The sequence below is a fragment of the Lissotriton vulgaris genome, chromosome 11, assembly GCF_964263255.1.
Source record: "Lissotriton vulgaris chromosome 11, aLisVul1.2, whole genome shotgun sequence".
Classification (NCBI taxonomy): domain Eukaryota; kingdom Metazoa; phylum Chordata; class Amphibia; order Caudata; family Salamandridae; genus Lissotriton; species Lissotriton vulgaris.
The window spans coordinates 955,182,284-955,204,277 of record NC_141699.1 but is presented as its reverse complement, the minus strand read 5'-3'; the positions used below and the strand labels follow the sequence as shown (position 1 = coordinate 955,204,277).

The window sequence follows — 21,994 nt, the reverse complement described above, 5'->3', positions numbered from 1 at the left end:
AATCTGTATAGGTAGGTTAAACCATCACAACTGTCTACCGGAAACAGAAGTGAGGGTGTTGTGGACTAAGAGAAGCATTAACTACTAAAGTGTCTAGAAAATAAGACCAAACGTTAGCTTTGCCTTGTTGCAGGGATTCTGTTTGTGCATGGAATCGTGCGTGGGAAACCAGGACCTCAGTGACATGAGGTGTACCAGAAACTCGCTTCAGTACCCAGAACCCCTATCCGACTGGCATCAGTGTCTCATTCATTCTTCGTCCTACCACGAAGCTACCAATGAAAAAACAGAACCAGCGACTTAGAATACTCTCAGGAATGGTGGACATCAAGAACACTCTTTTGTTTATATTTCTCATACCCGTCCACAACGTGAGTAATCAGAGACACAATAAAAGTTTAAAATGTTTATTTTAACGACGTGCTCTAAGATGCAGTATTTTGGCTACCATAAGCAGGCATATTATTAGAAATAAAACAGTAATCATTGTTACAATTCCATAAAACACAAAGGGAGAAATTATAATATACTGATAGCGGAAACAGGTCATATAGCGCCTTGTGTACCACCCTCCCCTTGCTCAAAGCTAAGTTTTATAATAATAGAAGGTCTCTAGGTTTCAATGGGGAACCCCATACCTCAAAGATCAGCTTTGGTGAACCACATCAAAAGGATCAGCCAGCCTTCTTGTAGATGGAAAGGTTTTTCTCCAAGTGCCTGTAAACATGCATGCAGTGTAATATTAAAGGCACTCGAATTTCAGCCTCTTGCTGCTGGATGCATGCTATGTCTAGAGTGTTGGCCGATCACATTGAATCAACAGCATACATTGTTATTTGACCTTGACGCTGTGAGCACAAGCTGTACTGACAGAGGCTACCATGTTAGTCTAGGGATGTGGATAGCAGACCGTTCTCATGTGAAGAAAATTAAGCAAGTTAACTTACAATAACAGATATATGAAGTGTTTTGTGCAAAAGCGGCAAAGTTGCAAAATGGTGTTTAAACTACTAATGCAGTTATGCTAACATAGCAATGTGTGCAGGCAGAAATCGGTCTTCACTACAATAACTTGCATCCCCGCAATGCACTGCTGATGACGTCACATATTACATCATTCATGACATGGGCAGTGACATCACTGATGACATCACTGATGACATCTCAAATGACATCACTGATGACATCATCCATGTGGAAATCTGATGCACCTCCTCACACCCTAATATGACCTTTGATACACCCACTCTAAAATACAGATTACCATTTTCGAAACAATAGACACACCAATACCAGTTACTACATACGCACTGATTCCTAGGTCTACAAACACATCCACTCATTGACCCATGCAGTCACTGATCAATACAACACTATCATATGCACTCATATAACTATGCAAACACTCACACAGTCACTCATCCAGAGTTACCAACACATCTAGTCAGTCATGCAAAAAATCAATCACACTTCTATTTACTCACCTGTATCAGTGATTGCATAAGAGAGTAAGTATGCGTTAGTCTCTATATGAATAAGTGAGGTGGTGTGTGTATAACTGTATAAGTACACACTCATCCATACAGCCACTCCCACAATCACTCACTCTCACATATAGTTATTAATATACACCATCAATCACATATCCTGCCTTTTACATATGTAGTTACTCGCACATTTACCACTGAGACATCCATTCACTCACCAACACACCCACACACACTCTCAGGCACCCATAAAAATACTCAGGCAACCAATCAATAACCTATATAGACACTCATGTAGCTACTCACCAACCGATGCAGCAGTTTACACAGCAGACAGACTGATACAGACATTCACACAGTTTCGTCACTAACCCATGCATTCAGTAAGACACATTTAATCACTCACTTATACAGACAGGCACACACCTACTAAATCCTCCATCCAGACACTTATACACCCACTCATTCTTCAAATCACCTTGGCATATATATAAAACATTTTTAAACTTGAGAGAAACACGCAGTCACTGGATGATGTCATCAGTGATGTCATTTGAGATGTCATCAGTGATATCATCAGTGATGTCAATGACCATGTCATGAATTATATAATATGTGACGTCATCAGCAGCGCATTATGGGGGCACAGGTTATAGTTAGCTCAACTAACTATAATGGTAGAATTTCTCTGGTTTTGTACGAGTGAAATATCCAACTAATTATGATATAACTGAAATGTATGTTTTTTCAGTGAATTTCAAAGTTTATGGCAATTTCTAACAATAACGTCCCTGAAACCTATGTTTATTTCATTGCATTTCTGAGGTTTTTTAAATGCTAATTTCTAACTATAACGTCCCTGAAACCTATGGCTTTTCAGTGAATATATATATATATGCAGCATGTCGGATTAAATTTTCTTGAGTAAAATTCACAGACTCAGTGCCTTCCTTCTATCGCATGGGAATCGGATTGGTAAACAATATATATATATATATATATATATATATATATATATATATATATATATATATATATATATATATATATATATATATATATATATATATATATATATATATATATATATATATATCAAAGCTCAAAAGTTGCCCTTTGCAACAATAGACTTTCCTTTCAATAAGGTCAAATCAATAAAGCACAACCCTGCATCATACATGACTTTAACAGCAATAAATAACTGATTAGGAAGCTAGACAGAAAGTAAAAAACAAAACAAATGATCAATCCCTGTCAACAAAAGGCTCAAAAGCATAGAAAGCACAAGTTACATATTTAACAAACTAAAATGATTCTTTGACAAGGAACAAAGTTATTCACACTTTCAGCTTTCTATTGTTGATGTTTTAGATTATTGCACATCCTTCACTTTAACAGCATGAATGAACATAATATAAGAATAATCCAAGATTGACATTTTTGTTTGGTTGATTCTAGGTTTTACTTGTGCTTCTTTAATCATAAAGCCTTGCTCGTTCAAAACTTTTCTCACAAAATCTTCATCGACGCATAACATTGGAAACTTGAAATCGGCTACATACATGTATGTGCATTCCAGAAGCAGAAACATTAATAAGTGACCCCCGCTCTTCAACAATGATGACAAATCTTTCAAACTGCCGATGAAGGAGACATGGTCCTTGCATAGAATTATCAAAGTGTGTGGGACGAGCAGGCAATCAACCTGAGGGAAGGATTTAGGTGCTACCGGACCACTTTCAGAAACCTCTAATTTCATGGTGTTTTTGATGATTCTTTTCGTTTTCTCTTCATTTTCAATCCACTTTTGCCTTGAAAAAAATGCAAAAAGTATTATACAGACCTCCCAGTTGAGTTAAGGCAATCATATTTTCAAACCACTAGTTTTTGTGTCACATTTAACAAGTACTACCAGGTTTATTTAGAGGCATGTGCAAACTCCACGAGTAATACCTCAAGGTGGTAGAAATGTTTGTTGCGTATAATCCTATGATTGCGCAAAGAACTGAGGAATATCTGTGGTGAAAACATTACCATGTTTTCCTCGTTTGTTTGCATATTGCTGTCACCATGTTTTTGATGAGTGTAACCTGTCACACCATGTCATTGATCAAATGAGATAGTACTAGATTTCTCTAAACCTAATGATGAACTTTTTCTGGAACACTGGCTACCAGAGACAGACAGCCGCGGTGCACGGCTATGCCAGAGCAGGAAATGCGGGAGCAATCCGGGCTATGGAGCAGGGGAGGGTGCCAGATACGGAAGGCCTCCCGGTGGAGTTCTATGCAGTTTATGTCGACCGCCTAGTCCCTCGCCTGACTAAACTGTAGATTGCAGCCAGGGATAAGGGAGAAGTTCTGAGTAGAATACAGGAGGCACTAATAACATCAGTGCTCAAAACTGGGAGGCACATTGAGGAGGTCAGGTCATACAGACCCCTCTCACATTGAATGTGGACTATAAAATTCTCAGTGGCATCTTGGCAGGCAGGCTGGTGCCCAGAATACGTACGCTGATACACCTGGATGAAGTGGGGTTCATCGGTACATGTAAAACCTTTCAGAATGTACAGCAGTTGATGCATATCGTTGAAAGCTCCGCCATACTGCCGCAATGGGCCCTGACATTGTCCAACGATATTTAGAAAGCCTTTTACACATTGTTGTGGGGGGGTTTCCTGTATGTGGTGATGGCGAGCATAGATCTGCGCAGTGTGTTTATCCATTGGACAAATTGCTTTACTCTAACCCAGTAGCCTGGGTGAAAAAAGGCTGCAAAGTAACTTTTGGATTTGACCCGGTCTAGCGCACCCAGATAGCTTCCGTTGGCGCTTCATGCTTTTAAGCACAACATTTCAGCTATCCATTCCAGAGTCATAACTCCGGTTCTGCTAATTGGATTTTTGTCATTTTGGTCTTGTTCTCTTCATTAAATTAAGCTCTGGTATTCTAACCAGGTTTGGTATCTTTTTGTGTGGTGCTTTCCCTGCTTTACTGTTTGAAGTGTTGCACAAATACTTTGCACATTCCCTCTTAAGTTAAGCCTGAGTGGTCTGTGCCAAGCTACCAGGGAGGGAGCACAGGTTAATCGACAGTGTGCTTGTGGCTTACCCATACTGTGGTTCCTGCTTAGACAGGGTGCCAACCAGAAACCCAATTTCTGACAGGGTGATTGTTGAGATGATAGCATCAAGGTTCACCCCACAGAGAGAGAGATATGGCAAGACTGCTGTTGACCTTGTTGGGCTTTCCAGGTGGGCCTAGAGGATGGCTTCTGATAACCAGGTAGCTATATGTTTGAAAGAGGGCACTTCAGCAGACACAGACCAGGGTACCGTATGTCAGGGAGCTCCAGTCATGGCACATGATTGCCATACCAGATGGTGGCAATTGGAACAGACTTGAAAACTTGCTGGAGTTGAGTCTTACAACAGCAGACAACCTTTCTGTTAATGCTGTGATAGTGGATTTTCAGTGCATCTGAGAGCAATACGACATTCCCGCTAGTGTTTTTTTGTTTCCAGATGGACAGGGGCTGCAGTGCATTTGTGAGATTCCCCAGGAGGAATCATGTGATGTCACTTTTCTATAGGGTTCCACAGGACTAGGCTAATTTGGGGCTTGGGCCCTATGAGATCACTGGGAGCAAACAATGGGGACACCAATCACTGACACATACTGGACAAGTATAGTCAGAATCACACCACTAGCGTTTCAAATGGATCCAATTTTATCACATTAGCACCTTCAAGTCTCATGATGAGCTCAGCTCGTCATGAGCCACGGTGCTCGTGTGCTCATGACGAGCTGAGCTCGTCATGACCGTTAGAACGCTCGCATGCTGGGCAAATTCCCCTTCTGTGCGAGCGTTCTAAAGAAATGGCTGTGGTAATGACGAGCTCAGCTTGTCATGAGCACGGGGCGCTGTGCGCACCCCCCCCGCACCCCAGCACAGCAGGGGAATTTTCCCAGCAGTGAAGGGGTTAACAGAGCACACTTGCCCTAGATGTGGTGAATATATTGACATATATCTGCATATGGTATGGGATTGCCCAGTCATCCAACCATTTTGGACAGGCGTGGAAACAATAATATCAACAGCAATGGGGAGGCAGTTTATAGGCTCTCCGGGGGCATTCCTGCTGGGATGGTTCACCTGCCATAAGGCAGGTACAGCTACAAACAAATGTATAGGCATACTTGTCGGCGCCAAATTCCACTTGTATGGAAGTCCTCTGGCAGCTCCACTGTACACTCATGGGTGATGGAACTTTGCAAATGAGCTGGCTGTGAGGGAGTTGCACTATAGCAGGAGCTTAACAGGGGATTGCAACCCAGGAGTTGGACAGAGGCCTGGAACCTCATAATGATTGACATCCCACTTTGTGGGAGAAGAGGGTTAAGTAAAATCTGGCATCTTGTGGTGTGGTATCTCTTGAGCGCCAATGGGCGAGGGCCCCCACACAGTATGAATTGGCCTACACTTGCTCACCCACATTCCCGACTAACTTGCCACAAGCAAATTCCATGATTGCATGTATCCCGGGGACACCTCCCAGAACTTACATTGCATCACATATCATGTCATTCTCCCTCTCCCTTTGGTAGGACTCTTACTTACTGTTCATTGCTTTGGTTCATTATTAAGCAGTATCACCATGTTAGAACTGTAGAATTCCCAGAGTTCATTGGATAAGCAGGATTGCACGCACCTTCTCAGTCCATGGCAGACTACAGTGGGATTGGGAACTTGTGCTTACGGATGTGATGTGCAAGATGTTAAAACTTAGTAAAATACGTTTTCAAAAAAATTAATACATGCAGTACAGTTTCAAAGCCACCACTAGATGTTGCTAGACAGTATTTCTTAGATCAAACCAGTGTAGTATTGGAATGGAACAAAAAAACAGGCATAATAGTGGGAAATGATCCTTATAATGTGATGCATGACTAAACAGTATATTTTATACCTCTCTTCCTGATTTTCTTGAATAGATTTGAAGCACTGGGTCCAGTTAAATGCTTTTGGTTGATTTTTAAACCAGTTATCTATATATTGCAGGTTGGTGTCTAAATACTCCATGATAATGATCTCCTTGAAGTATGCACATGTTGGGAAAAGCAGATGAATATTTACGAGAACCCCATATAAGACCAGTGTTTCTCCCTTCACAGATCCTATAAAAGAAATGAGCAACATGTTAAGACTTACATTAGGGGTAAGTGTGCATGTTTAAACTCATACTTTGAAAATGATAAATAATGGGTATGATAGCAAAAGAATCATTTTTTAAAGTTTAATTATAAACACATTTGCATGTTATTTCTCTGTATCTCTGGGTGAAGCAAGCTCTAGCTCAAGCTGTCGGGTTTCTGAAAACCTCAACCTATTTCTTATGACAAATGGTCCCTGATAACTTAATCAGTACTTGTTACTACCGTGGCTAACCAAGGCTGCATGCTAGTCATCTCTATGCATATGATCTATGTATTCAATCTGTATGAGAAGCTAGTAAATGTGTCTGCTGATATTCCAATCATTGCTTCTATGCCTCATTGTCTATTGTTTTATGCAAATGATGTAATGCATATTGCAAGTAGAGAGAGAAAGTCAAACATTAGTGAATTATAGCGTAGATCCAGAAGGACCAAATCCATGCTAGATTGTCAAAATACCTCTATGAGATAAACTTACATCCAGTCAAACTAAGTGATTCTCATGTATGTCCCCATTGGTCATTCTTTATATCTTGCCTGAATATGGTCCACTTGGAATTACACCGGATAATCCTTCCTTAAATAGTTTCAGACAACATTTCATAGGTTATGTGTAACTCTTGCAAAAGTAATTATTTGATTCATACTCCCTTGCAACTCAGATGTGGCAAGCTTACTCAAGAAACTCCTCCCTAATTGCCATCTTATATACAGGTAACCTTCTGGTTGATTGGTAAAAGCTGATAACCTTCCTTGCCCTGCCTCCATCCCCTCCCATGGCCTTTTTCTGTACACTCCTTTATTTTACATCCAATCTATACAGAATTGTCTTGCTTTGTATCAAGGTTCAATATATGGAAATCCCCATACCTAAGATTTGGACCATTTACTTGTGAAAATTAAGGATATCAAAATACTTGGAGGCTGAGCCCATCTTGTCTCATCATATACCTAATCAAATACATATATGAAGAGACCAGATGGGCTCAGCCTCTCCAAGTATTTTGATATCTTTAATTTTCACTAGTAAATGGTCCAAATCTGTATTTCATGTTAGGCACATGGTGAATCAGATGCTAAATCTTATTACCCATTTCAGTTGTAAATATTAGGGGGGCTTTTTGGCAAAAGTAAATGTGTTGGGAATTGTTAATATCAGTTTGGGAAGGGGTTTAGAAATGTTTCATTTCTACAAACTGGTTTGAAGGATTAATGTGGTTCAATTGAGCACCCACAGCAGCATAACTTCATCCATGTGGTGACGCTAAATTTGCTCCTTACCTTCCATACTAAGTTCAAGGCAGATGGTCTTTTATTGCGTGCTAAAAAGTGTGGACGGGAGTAAAACAATTCAATATTATACTTTCAATTAGACATGCTTTATAGGACAACAGACTCCGAATTCCAGTTTTGGTTATAAGGCCAAAAATAATTGAATATAAACACACGTCAATATCAGGGTATATAGATACATAGAAATCAATACAGAGCCAAGTCTACGTATATAAATCATTCGGCATAAGAGACATAATATAATGAACTCCAAAATCAAAATTCAACAAAGGATAGAAGCTGAGTTCAATTCTCTTTTCATTTGAGGGAAAAAAAAGTATCTTTCCCTACTCTGCTCTAAGTATCTTTCCCTACTCTGCTCTAAATGAGAGTCCTAACTATTTCCCCAATATCCTATCCCAAAGGTGAAAGCACGTGTTGACTTCTTAAGAAGTACTCACGTCAAATGGTCTTAAAGCTATGGCGCTCGCTCTAAGATGCTCCTTCTCCTCCGAAATAGGCAGAAGTCTCCCTAATCTGTCCCTGCGCACCATACAAGAAGACAATGTTCAACCCACAATACGTCATATTCATTGACACCATCCTTCAGCTAGTTTCCAGAGAAGCCTTTAATTAAATTAATTCTTTTCCAGTGGCCTTGGTTCCCAGAGAGGCCAGACATGAAAGCGCCTTCCATTTTTGCCTCCCAGACTTCTTCAAGGACATTCCGAGTATCTCCTTACATCTAAGAATAACGAGGGCAAATTCCGGCACCAGCAGTAGGATGAGAACATACTATCTTCGAGCACACTAAGGATTCATTTAATTACAATTCTTGAGCAACCAAGGAGAAATGAAACTCAAAACAACCTACAGTTTGGGCCTACAATTTAGTCAACTTATACTAAATACAAATACATTACACAAGTATAATTTAAACCTGCACATTACACATACAGGAATTATAAATTTCTTTAATACATACAAAGGCCTACTTAAATGTGCACACTACATTCCGATGCTAATATAACTCGAATAAATGCATCTTAATAATCATGAAACACTGCAAACGATAAAAATACATATGAGTGCATTTAAACCATGAGTATAGTGCACCCATACAATTTAGAGTGCTATAAGCGATCTGTCACTTGCAACAAATGTATCTTGAGAGGAGATTTGTTCATTTTTTGACCAAGACTGCTCTATTGTCTTCTTAGTGTTAAATCTAAAGAAGAGTATTGTCTACATCACTCTCTAGAGCATTTATTTAGTTCTGATAGTGCATCTGTGTTGCTCTGGCAATGCTCTTCTGAAAGAGGTTTTCAAGTGTTGTGATTATTATCCTTATCAAAGAAGAATAGCCAGTGCTTACCAACAGGGCATGAATGGAGGTAATGTGGCTTTCTGCAACCCTAGATTAAAAGAAGGCAGGAGATGGAAAATCCTTCTAAGTTAGGCAGCATGAGAGGACACTGTGTATCTAGGTTGGTGGTTCCCCATCACTCTCTTAGAGCTGCAACAATTTGAAGAATTACAGAATTTCATTTATTTATGTGAGGTAAGCACATGGTTATGACCAAAGCTCCTGTTCTATTGAAAGCAATGGACAACAGAATGAAAAAAATGGTTCCAATTGCATTTTGTGTCCTGATGAAAGCCCTTTACCCAAGAGGGTTCGTTTTAGGGTCTGAAATATGTCAAACATTTTCTAGAACAATTGGACCATTATATCCTTATCCCCGCACAACAACCTTTTAATCATACCCAAACAACTGCTACTAAAGGGATACCTTGATTTTTTAATGGTATTTTTATTAGGGAAACCCCGGCTAGAGAAATATTTAATGTGCTCGCTGGAATATGGTTGAGCCTAGTTTTTAGGGACCAGGATGAGACCTATTGATGAAGCATGACACTACTGGAGTGGGTGAGGGTGCAACAAAGAAAAAAACGTGTTTTCTTTGCCAGCAGCATGGTAAATTGATGCCAAATCATTTTCCTCATAACAAGTAAGTTATGTATGGGATACTTTTTTGGCAAGTTATTAGTCTGTCTAGGGAGGGTGTATCCCATTTCCTCTACATTCAGTCTATCTTCCTTTTTGGTAGGGCATCTCTTACAACACCCTCATCCAGGTCTGCGTTTGACTGTGGTTAGACTCCATCTTACTTCAGTCAACTGAAGCCAGCTTCTTCCCATCCATATTTACCCCGAGAATAGGAATAATGGAAGCTGTGAGGAGAACATGTGTAATGCCAAATCAAATACTAGCTGGTTAATATTGAAATTGGTTATAGTGTGGAAAATGTGTGTAAGGAAATCATGCCATGCTGTTCCAACTGGTCATAAAGAAAACTGGCAATGCTGTTCTAAATCATGGATAATTAAAATGATATACTGATTGAGCACGGTGGAAAAAAATGGACGATGTGTTAAGCCGGTATAATGTCATCTGTCAATATTAGACTTATTTCTTATTGTGAAAACTGACAATGGTGTGGTAATGGTGTGGTAACAAACTATATAACTGAGCATTCCACAGTAACTGGACATAATTTAAATTGACAATATTGTTTTAGCTTGTGTACTGTACTAAGCATGAAGAGCAACTTTGGAATAATGGAAAATTACCAGCATGCCTAAAGGAAACAGACCATACAAATGCCAATTTTACAAATTGTTAACTGGTGAAAATGTGCTCAATGGGCCTGATGGAAACTGCTGTGATGTGCTAAATAGTTATACAGAAAATGTCAATGCTTTCCTAGCAAACCATAAATGAAACTGTGAAAGATACGCTGCTGATCAAAACCGGAACTGGCAATGGTATACTTACTGAAATTAGTGAAAACTCCCTGTTTTCTGCTAACAGGACATAATGGCAACAGTACAAAGTGATAAACTATAATTTTGGGAGTGGCCCACCATTCAATTGATATGGGTAGCAGGTTTCAATGAGAGAAAACTCTACCTGATCTCCTTAGCTTGATGTCAGTACAAAGGCGTACCTCAGTGATGCATATTAGTAGAGTCAAAAAGAAAGAACTGAAAACATAATAAGTAAGATAAGACAAAATCAGTTAAGCAAAACAAAGAGGGTCCCCAAAGGTTATAGGCAAAACAAAAATAACACCAATAACTATTCTGTGACTAAAGACTACATGCAACATTAATGAAATAATTCTTAGAAAACGGTACCATTAAAAATAGATGTTGGAAAGTACTGCATCCTATGTCACACTAAATAATAAAACAGTAAGAAATTTGACAATTTAGTAACTAACAATTTGCTATATACATCCTAGATTTTTAGATGACATTGTGCCAACACTGCAAAATAACACAGGTGGTGGGGGTCGCTGTAAAAATTATTTTCGTGATTAAATGAGACACAACATGTTGGCATTGAAAAGGAATATGTTGGTGTTTGGAGGAAATATTGCCCCTAAACAAACAGGGAAGAAGCATTGTCGGACATAATCATGGAGTCATAGCTACCTAATATACGCCCACTGGTTTTGGCTACTTGTAGAAAAAGAATACTAGAAAGAATCCTGACCATTTCTGTCATACCATAATTTGTAACCTTTGATTTAACTGGATAAGGTCACGGATGAAGTTCAGTCTTTATAGAGGTTGTAGACCTTTGGAAATACCTTCCAGCAGGTTTGAAATTACAAGAATATAAGAAAAGATTCTGAAATCTATCATATGCTGAGTTCTTTCACTGAGTTCTTTCACTGAAAAGTTGATTGGCCAGTTTCAGGTGTTAGTTCTGGTGTAACACTCCATATTAAGTATCCATCAGCTTTCATTGTTTCAGAGCATTAAAAATTCATGGGATAATCCAAGGTGAGCCACAGGACCTGGGTATAGTGCTATACAAACATAAGGGTCCTCATGGCTAAACATGCACTGTTAATACATGTATTAATGATCCTGACAATGGATCTTAGCGAGAGAGAGAAGTAAAAGACAACCAATGTTTTTTTTCAAAAACTAATTCAATTTGTATTGTAAGATTATTCTATATCATATAATACTATCAGAAACTTGATACAGTAGCATAAATGTTTAATGTATTTTGTGTTTATGTGCAAAATATCTTCACTATCTGTCCTTTTCCGTTCTAACCTTTATGCTCCAAATGTGTGTGGAGAGGCCCTCATGCCTCTTAGTAGATTATAATTATTGCTATCCACCAGACAAGCCACTACACTGGTTCGCTTCTCAGTACATCATAGCATGCATTAAACACTAGTGCGTGACTCAGCCATCTTGGGGGTATGCTTTTAGATTAGGGCAGGCAATCTGGCCAACGTGCACATTTGTACACACATTCCAACGCTGTCACATGTGCTTTCTACACTCGGGCCCTTTAGGACTGTCCAATTGAGTAAATGCTTCTCCCACCCTTCACTTTGTAATGGTATCTTGTGGCAGAAAAGCTTTACCATCAAAGTCTCACTTTGTTGTTTTCTGTAAAGGTTTGTCCGGAGACCCGCTGCGAATCAAGGGTGGATCAGGTGGCAACATTGGGATGTATGCATCTGCGGCAACAAGTGCACGCTATCACCATCTGTCTAAACACATGTCGTGCATGGGGTACAGAATCAGTCAGCCAGGTGTAGGGGCACACTTCCTTCCGCAGTGCGCACACCAAGATGGTTTCATGGTGGGTTAAGTTGTATAACCACCCCACCAGCCATTGCAGCTGCACAGTAGCATAATAGAGCTCATAATGGGGTGCCCCTAAGCCACCCTCATTAAATGGGTGTTGTATCATGTTCAAGGCAACCCAATGTTGTCCTGAGCCCCATATCAGTGCGTGCATTGACCCGTTCAGTTACTGAAAGAAGCTCCTGGGGAGCACAATTGGGAGGGGAACGAAGAAATACAACAGTTGGGGGGAACTAATATTTTGGTTATCGCCACCTGACCGGGTTGAGATAAAGGGAGCGAGCACCAAAAATGTAGGCATTGACGTATGGAGAAAACTGCCTTCTCCAGATTTCCTTCGTTGAGGTCTTTCTCAGTATGATAAATTTGTATCCCTAGATATTGAAAGGTGTCATAGCACCATCTTAGGTGGGTCACCATGGGGTCCACCTGGTCCACCAGAGGAAGCATGCAGGTCTTATCCCAATTCACGCACAGCCCAGGGATATCACAAAAGGTTGCAATATTCACATGGGACCGCTGAGCGACACATCCACGTTTCAGAGGTAAATTAAGTTGTCATAAGCGTATAGTGATATAATGTGGCGTACATGCTGCTCCCAGATGCCCCACTCCTCTGCCCACCAACAGAGTTGACAGGCCAGGGGCTTCATTACCAGTGCCAACAGAAGAGGGGACAGCAGGCACCCCGTTTTGTCGCCCACAGATATCCACCCTGTCCGAGGTAACCTTTCCCATCTTCACTCTCGCTGTGGGGATGATGTATAGGGTGTGAATTCATCCCAACAATCCCAGTCCAAACCCCATTTTGGCGAGGACCAGCTGAAGGTAGTCCTACCTCGAGGTGTCAAATGCTTTTTTCTGTTCAGCGCCACCGCCACTTGACTAAGTACCTCGGACAGTAAAAGTCATAGGGGTCAGTGGTCCGATAAGGCGTGTGCAGGTACCTTACCTCATCTAACCGTGCACCAAGTCAGGTGGCACAGAGAAACAGATTAATTCTAGTGTGCACTTTGTGGACCTGCAAATAATAGGAGTACTCATGGTCTAAGGGATGTAGGTGGCGCCATGCATCCAAGTGGTGCATGCGCGACAGCTATTGAGTAAGGTGTTGTGCGGTTCGTCTTGTGGCTGCTGCTCTGAGTGGGGGGTGGAGCAATCAAGCATCACATCTGGGACACAATTAAAATACCTACCTCAAAGTCCAAGGGAAGAGGGGTCTCCAAGGAGCGCCAGTGTGAGGGTGTCCAAGAATTCACCCTGTTGTCTTTTGGATGCATAGATTACAGCAAGAGTGAGTGGTTCGCCATCTGGTTGCACATCCAAAATCACAAATCGCCCGCTGTGTCCACCCTCTGAGTGACCAAAGTGTAAGGTACCCCTGGGCCATCCAAATACAGATCCCACTAGTGAAGGAAGACTAAAGAGTGCCATGCAGCTGTCCCTTTCACTTTACATGGTGCTTGTGCAACTCAGTAATGTTGAGGTCTGTTTCTTGGAGCGTGGCTTTGTGCATCTGATTCGATTTAAGAGAGGCATAACATCGATATTGCTTGGAAGGAGTGGCTTACTGTGCACATTCTAGGGGATTATGCGGTACTGAAGGACACAGGTGTCTGGTAAGTCACTCGTCATGCCATGCATTCTATGAGAACCCCGTAGCCCTACGGCTCAACCCACAGGTGGCATGTATGCATCAGGTAAACACTGCATATATCTAAAATATCCAAAAAACTGTTTCCCCTGGGACAGTTGCCGTGAGAAGGTCCGTCCATAAAAGTACCCACAAACTATGCACCAACAGCCATACATTAAGAAAAAAAGGAAGAGAAAAGCACAAGTAAAGTATAAACATTCAATGCAGAGTCCACTTGGAAACAATGGGGTGACATGGTGCTAAAATCAAAGACAAGGGTCATCTTTGGCGGGTAGACCTCAGTGTGGGCCTTGTGTTCATATGTGCCCTGCAGTCCCATACACACCACCTCTTACCTGACGGCTTTCGGCCCATCAGGTGAGGCACCTGTTCAATTTGACACCTGAGCAGTGGCAGTCCTGAGTTCACATTCACAGTTCGTCTGCCAATCTGGGGGTGATCTTCGGGTCCTGACTTTTGCAGATCATGGAAGGGAGTGATTTGCCCGAGTCCGAGCCCTACTCTGATGGGCGACCAGTTTGGAAAGGGGCAAATTAATTTGTGATCTGGAGGGAGTCCTTCGCTACAGCCTGGGTTCTCTCCTCAGCAGCCTAATTTCTGGATGGTCGCACCCTCTTGTGCATTGCCTGCATCTTCTTGGTTTGGTTAGCAACCATTCACCCTCGTGCCATTCCGAGGAAGGAGAATGTAGCATATCCGTTGTGTGGAGCCATGTCCACACGTCGTCCGGTGAGTGAAAGATGGGAATCTTATCCCCATCAACGACGAGTAGCTTAGCAGGGAATAAACGTGTACTTCAGGTTCAGTTCTCAGAGACGTTGTTTAACAGGGGAGTATGACCCTCATTGTTGCTGCACCTTCATGGTGAAGTCGGGATACTCCGTAATTTGATAATTCTCATTGGATATGTGACCTTCGGTGTGAAAGAATTATAAAAGCAAGATGCAATCATGATAATTGAGGAGGTGTGCTATGATAGGGCGTGGGGGTCCCATGTGCGGTGGTCATCCTGGTGTGCACCTTACCATCCAGACCTTTGCTCATCAGCCGTTCTTCCAGAAACAGCTTCCTACTGGGACCCACCGATCGTTCAGGTAGTCCCATCAGATTGATATTATTACATCTCGACCTGCCCTCTGCCTCTTCCGCCCTGTGATGCAGGGTGAGAACCTCAGCTTCCACATTCTTCAAACGTTCCTGCACATCCTGCATGCAAGGCCGCATTTTTGCCAATGTGGACTCAGCCACACCCGCTCACTCCGTTAGTCTGCGATGATCAGCCCGCAATAAGTTGACCTCCAGTGTGACAAAGTCTATACAGGTCTCCAAGGAGGTTTTAGTGTCTAGAGTGGCTTGGAGAACCTTGTTAAATTTGGCAGAGTGGGCAAGGAGCATCTCTTTCTGGTGCTGCAGGCTGCAAAGAGTCTTGTCCACGGGGGGGCATCCGCCTTTGGATCTGTGCCTCTGGATGTATGACGTTACAACGCATACATTCACAACACATACCATTACAACTGAAATTTTACAACGCAGGATCCATTACAAAGCATGCCATTACAACGCATGCCATTACAACGCATGCCATTACAAGGCAGCTGCTATTACAAGGCATGCCATTACAACGTAAGTATGGGTAAGTATGTTTTTTTTAAATTAATGGGAATGTACTAGTAGTGTAAGTGTTGGATAGTGTAGGGGTTAAAATTACTATTCTAACTCCAGGGGGTGTAATAGTAGGGTAAGTGTTGGATAGTGTAGGGGTTAAAATTACTATTCTAACTCCAGGCGGGTGTAATAGTGGGGTAAGTGTTGGATAGTGTAGGGGTTAAAATTACTATTCTAACTCCAGAGACGCGTAATAGTAGGGTAAGTTTTGGATGGTGTAGGGGTTAAAATGTAATTAAATACTTACCCATACTTATGTTGTAATGGCAGCTGCGTTGTAATAGCAGCTGCGTTGTAATGGCATGCGTTGTAATGGATCCTGCGTTGTAAAAGTTTTGTTGTAATGGTAGTGCGTTGTTTTAGTTGCGTTGTAATGGCTGTTTCTCGTGCCTCCTGGCAGCAGTGACTTGTTGGTTTTTGGCTTCACCATCATTAGTCATCATTAAACCCTCCTGTGTCCACAAGACAGCAGGTTGTATCACTTCATTGTGGGGGCACACTGTGTGTTTGCCCCGTGTTTGGGAATCACCCATAGCTCAGGGGGGTGTCTCGGAGGCGCAGCTTCAGCATCCAAGGGAGGCTCTGATACAACAGGTCACGTTCCCCAGGAGTCCCCTCAATGACATGCATGGGATGGAGCACAGCAGCTGCAGAACTGAGTACAGCAGTCAAGCAGCCAGTGTCCGGGTTCCTGGGCATCCAAGGAGTCCATATGCTACAGGTAATTTGCGCTAGTGTGCAAGTTGTCCCCCATTGAGTAGGGGATGGGATGGAAGTGAAAAGGGCCCCATTGCACCCCAGATTAGGTAGGAGTCCACTCTGTCACCTCACCTTTGAGTTCTTATTGTGCACACTGCAGTTCCTCGTGGTAGCTTGCAAGTATGGGTCAGTATGTTGTGAGGCAGTCATTCAAATTTGGAAGCATTCAGTGCACTGGGGTACAGTAGCTCACACCTCCTCCAGTTTTCTCTTCCTGTTCTGGAACATTTTTTGGGCCCACAGACGATCCTTGCTGCCTTGCACGGGGCCACGGACCAACCTCTACAATTGGGGCTCCAGGCTGTCGTAGCCAGAGCCGATGAGCCTGGTAGATAACCACAGACAGGTTCCCCTCAGGAGTAGCAGCCAACTCCAGCAGCATCAGGAAGGACCCAGGTACTGCACAGTCAGTCCAGGCCGCCTCAAAGTGGCCTAGTCAGGCTAGGGGTGGGGGGGGGGGGCAGAGGGACACCATCAGTGTTCTTACCTCTGCCAGCGTCATCAGTTCCAGTGATGACGAAGAAGGGAAGAGGTCCTCGAGGTGATCCTGTGTCATCTCTGCCTCAGTTCCTCAGAGCACCTCCCAGTCCATCAACACCCCAGGGTCCAGGGGCCGACTGCTCAACAGATGGCAGGTAGGCCGATAACCCCCTACTCTTCACTGTCCCCCACAGCGGCCCCAGGCCCAGTACAATCCAGGTCTCAGGCTGGGGCGTGTCCCTAGCTTTGGGCTGTTCCAAAGCCTTGGAGTAAGTCCAGAAGCCGCCTTGCCTGGCAGGGCACCCCAGGGATCCTGCCTCAAATGGCCATGGCCAAGCCCAATCGGTAGGCCTGGTCTCATTCGCCATTGCGATGACAACAGCTAGGGACCTTTGTTATTATTGTGGAAATGGTCCGCCATACACGCCAGTCATGTTCTCCCGACAGGCGACACCAGGAGTCGTGGTAACTTGGGCCGTGGATAACTCGGATGCGGGGAATAAATGCAGGATAACTATCAGGCCCAATACGAAGCTCAGAGTTACACGTCCACCACTGACTCTATTTTGGCAACGCCCGACATAGATTTCCATTTAAGTAAGTATCCTCTCTTTTCTCCCCTTCCATCAGCCAGATTCTGCATTAAATCAGTAACAGATCAGACTCTTCTACATTGTTTCAAATTCAGCACCAATGGCTCAACATTGGCCGAGGCATATTCCTCACATAATTCATAGTAATTTGTTTTGTTTATTTATTTAGGTATTTGCTTTTTAATTTATTTAACTTGCTTATACAGCACAGCATAATCAAAATGGAGTCAGCACACTTTACAAGTAACTAAACAATTGAGATGAATTGCTCTTACACTGAACAAGGGGCTTTCATAAGAACTAAGATAATTAGTGAACTCTTGAATGGATATTCATAATGAATTCTTTCAGACGAACATGAGGAGTATAAATTTGGCAAAGCAAAGAGCTTGAATCGTGGAGGGCTTGAAACAATGAGATGAGCAAAGGTGGGAGTCAGAAGGAGATACAAACAGAGGGCATCATTTACAAGGACATTGCGCCGCCGGTGTATCACTTTTTTTGATGCACCTGCAGTGCAGTGTCCCTGCCCTTATATCAAGGCCAAATAAAGTCACCCTGCATGACTTTGTATGGCCTTGTAAATGTGGACCCCTTTCACACATTACTCTGCATGAAATGGGCATTCCTTGGGTGTTGCTATGGGTGTTACAACGCAACATCCATTGAACCTGACACATTCCCAGATTTACAGAGTTCGGTAAAGCTGGGAATGCGTCAGAATCCTACACCTCCCCAGGGGATGCGGAGGAGTGGGACAAACGAGAAGAAATTCTTTTATTTCTCCTAGTTTTTTCCTAATTCTACAAGATGAATAGAAAGAGGAAAAATACCATCAATGATTGTTTTTCGCAGGAAGGTGTCCCTTCCTGCACAAAAACAATCAACCTGCAATGAAGATTCCCTTACAGTATGACACAGGAGTGCCTGCGCTGGCGCATGGCGGCCAATTGTGTACCAGCGCAGGGGAAAGCACATGCATGTGTTGTATTGTTAGTAATACGACACATCCCTGTGCTTTTAAAATGATGCAGCTTGATGCAGCAAAATGGCTTGCAGCGCAGCACTGTGCCATTTTTTCGTAAATGAAGCCCAGAATCTGCTGAATCTTGGCTCTCTAAGAACCAGATAGATGTCTTAAAGAGGAAAGAAGGGGAACAGAGAAGAGGAGGAAGGCACAAATCAGAGACAGTGAAAACAAAGATGTTGATTAGACAATGGGGAAATATAAGACAGAAAGATGGACAAAGTGAGAGAAACAAGGCAAGTCTTAGAAAGGGAAGATGACATTTAGTTCAGTGAGATGCATTCGTGCAATGTAGCTGAATCTAGAATAAGAGAAAAATTTGGAATCAATAGAAATCCATAGAAAGGATATATGAAACAAGGAAAGTAACTGATTTTCAGGAATGTGATGTGAATTAAAGAGACTTAAGCATTGTGATAGCTGTGAAACAGCTGTATTTTATGTTTAGTACATTTCCTGTAACTAGCCTGTTTCTATTAATGCAGTTTTAGCAATCTACCTGGTAAGGCACCTTCTGCTCAGTAGGGTGTTCAATAGTTAATTGAATGTCAAGTAGAGTGGAGAAAAGATGGCCAGTGGGATTGTTTAGATATTTGGGAGTTTGCTGGTCTGCCCTGCCAGCCTTTTTGTGTTTTGTGTTTTCGTCTGTCTGTGCCTCTTTATCTGTTGTGTCTTTTTATCTGTTTTGCCTTTTTACTTTTTGTGCCTTTTTGTCTGTTTGTGCCTCTTTATCTGTTGTGTCTCTTTATCTGTGTGTGCCTTTTGTCCACACCTTTTCATCTTTTTCTGCCTTTTGTCTGTCTCTGCTGTTTCTGTTGCTGTTTTCACTTTTGTTTTGGTTTTCCTGTTGCTTTTTTTCCTACCCCTTCCTGCCGCTGCTGACCACTTGGCCCCTCCCCTCCTGCCTTTTCCCTCTCCCGCCTCCCAGCTGCTCCCCCTTCCCCTACTTAATGACGGCTACTGCGCAGTGGGTGTGCCACTGGCATGCGGCTGGCATGCCAAAGGCAAGCTTTTCGGTGCCCGTCCGTGACTCAACCGTGACCAGCGGCAGGGACCCTGGTCCTCTGACCCCCCCCCACTGCTACAACTCAGTAACCCTCCACACACTCAACCCCGGGTGCAAAACACTTGCCAGCTCTCGACACCGGGCATCACCTCCTGCCGACACTGTTGCCACACCTTCACCCACCTCCAGACCCCGACAGCTACCGCCAACCCATTAGACGCCACTGCACCCAAGCCTCTAAGCTACATCCTCCTCAATGTACACTCCCTGCACAGACACGCAGTAGAAATCCGGGCCCTCCTGAACACCATCTGCCCTGAATGCCTTCCTCACAAAGACCTGGACCAATGTCAGCTCTGCACCTGAGATTGCAACCACCATCCCCGATGGGTACAAGACTAAGAGGAAAGATCACCCCGACCACCCTGGAAGAGGCCTCGCCATCGTCCACAAAAGCTCCCTCCGACTGACAACCTCAATCTCAAATGACTCCTCACCCCCTATGGAACACATCCACTTCCAAATCCAGGTTATCCCCAGAACAACTCTACTCAGAACTCTCGCCTACAGACCTCCCAGACCCGCACCACATTCAACAACACCATCTCAGACTACCTCACCCCCCAAGCCCTGCTTAGAGACCTGATCTTCCGCCTTGAAAAGCTCAGTGACCCAAACTCCACCATCCTCCTAGACAACCTCGCCAGCATCGGACTGAATCAACTTGTCACCACCCCCACTCACAAGGCAGGACACACCCTCAACCTCATATTCACTGGTGGAATCAACATTTACTTCCATCACACAATGCAACCCCTCTGGATGGACCACCACTGCCTTCACTTCTCCTTCTCGAAACCCACAACACACAAGCCAACGGCACACCCCAATGCAGAAACTGAAGCAAGATCACTGAAGAGCACCTCGCCTTTGCCCTCAGCTGCACTCCTTCCCACCACAATCGATGCCAACTCTGCAGCCACCGAACTCCACAAATTGCAATGCAACCCTCCAGAACTCAGCCAACACACCTGGTTCACCAGGGACCTCCGAGAATCCAAGCGCTCGTGCCGATGACTTGAGAAAGCATGGAGGAACAGCAAAACCCTGGTAGCATGCACCGCCTACAGAACCGCCACTACAGCAAACCACCAACTCATCAGATCTACGAAGAGAAACTTCATCCAGGACAGAATCCTCTCCAACTCCAGCAACTGCATGGAACTCTTTAATATCATACAAGAATTCACCAGCCCCCCCAGCAGAACCTCTGACATCTCTCCTTCCCAGGACCTCTGCAACAAACTCGGCTCCTTCTTCCACTACAAGATCAGGGCACTCTACAACAACTTCGACGAACAAAACCAAGGCACCGACCCAACACCTCCCTCCAGCAATGCCACTCAACAAACCATCCTCTCCTGGACCCCCGTCACCACAAAAGACACTGCAAAAACCATGCGGAGCATACACTCCGGAACACCAACTTACCCCTGCCTGCAGCACCTCTTCCAGAGGATTGCCTCCACCATCACACCAGAACTACGACAGACAATCAGCTGTACCCTTGAAACAGGCATGTTCCCCGACGACTGAAAACACGCAGTAGTCAAACCCCTCCTCAAGAAGCCCTCAAACAGACCAGACAGACCGCAACTACTACAGGCCCATCTCTCTCCTCCCGTACTGCAGCCAAAGTCACCAAGAAGATCGTCAACATCCAGCTAACGAAGTTAATGGAATTGATTGACTTATTCAATCCAGCTTTCGCAACAACCACAGCACCAAAACCTCCCTCCTAGCCGCCACAGATGAAAACCACACTCTCCTTGACCAAGGCCACAGTGCAGCCCCCATTCTACTAGACCTTTCAGCAGCCTTTAACACCTTCTCCCACCTCACTCTAGCTACCAGACTCCACCACCTCAGCATAAACGGAACCACCATGACTGGATCCGCTCCTTCCTCGCAGGCCAAAATCAAAGAAGAAGACTCCCACCCTTCTTCTTCACACCCACTGAGTTCAGATGCGGAGTACCCCAAGGATCCTCCCTCAGCCCCACGCTTTTCAACATCTACATCGCCCGCTCGCAACCATCGTCAGAAAACACAGACTCAGCATAGCATACTAAGCCGACGACACCCA

General features: G+C 43.5%; 1 protein-coding gene across 2 annotated transcripts in view; it reads right to left on the bottom strand.

Annotated features, from left to right (window-relative positions):
- Nucleotides 1-2,741: 2,741 nt before the first annotated feature.
- Nucleotides 2,742-21,994, bottom strand: part of LOC147683744 (nicotinamide N-methyltransferase-like) — a 32,168-nt gene continuing 12,915 nt past the window's right edge. For both annotated transcript variants that reach the window (XM_086944903.1, XM_086944902.1), the window contains exons 2-3: nt 6,460-6,667; nt 2,742-3,298 (exon numbers count right to left, since the gene is read on the bottom strand). In XM_086944903.1, the coding sequence (XP_086801029.1) occupies nt 2,860-3,298; nt 6,460-6,667 (647 nt within the window). In that variant the 3' untranslated portion in view covers nt 2,742-2,859. The remainder of the gene's footprint in view (nt 3,299-6,459; nt 6,668-21,994) is intronic.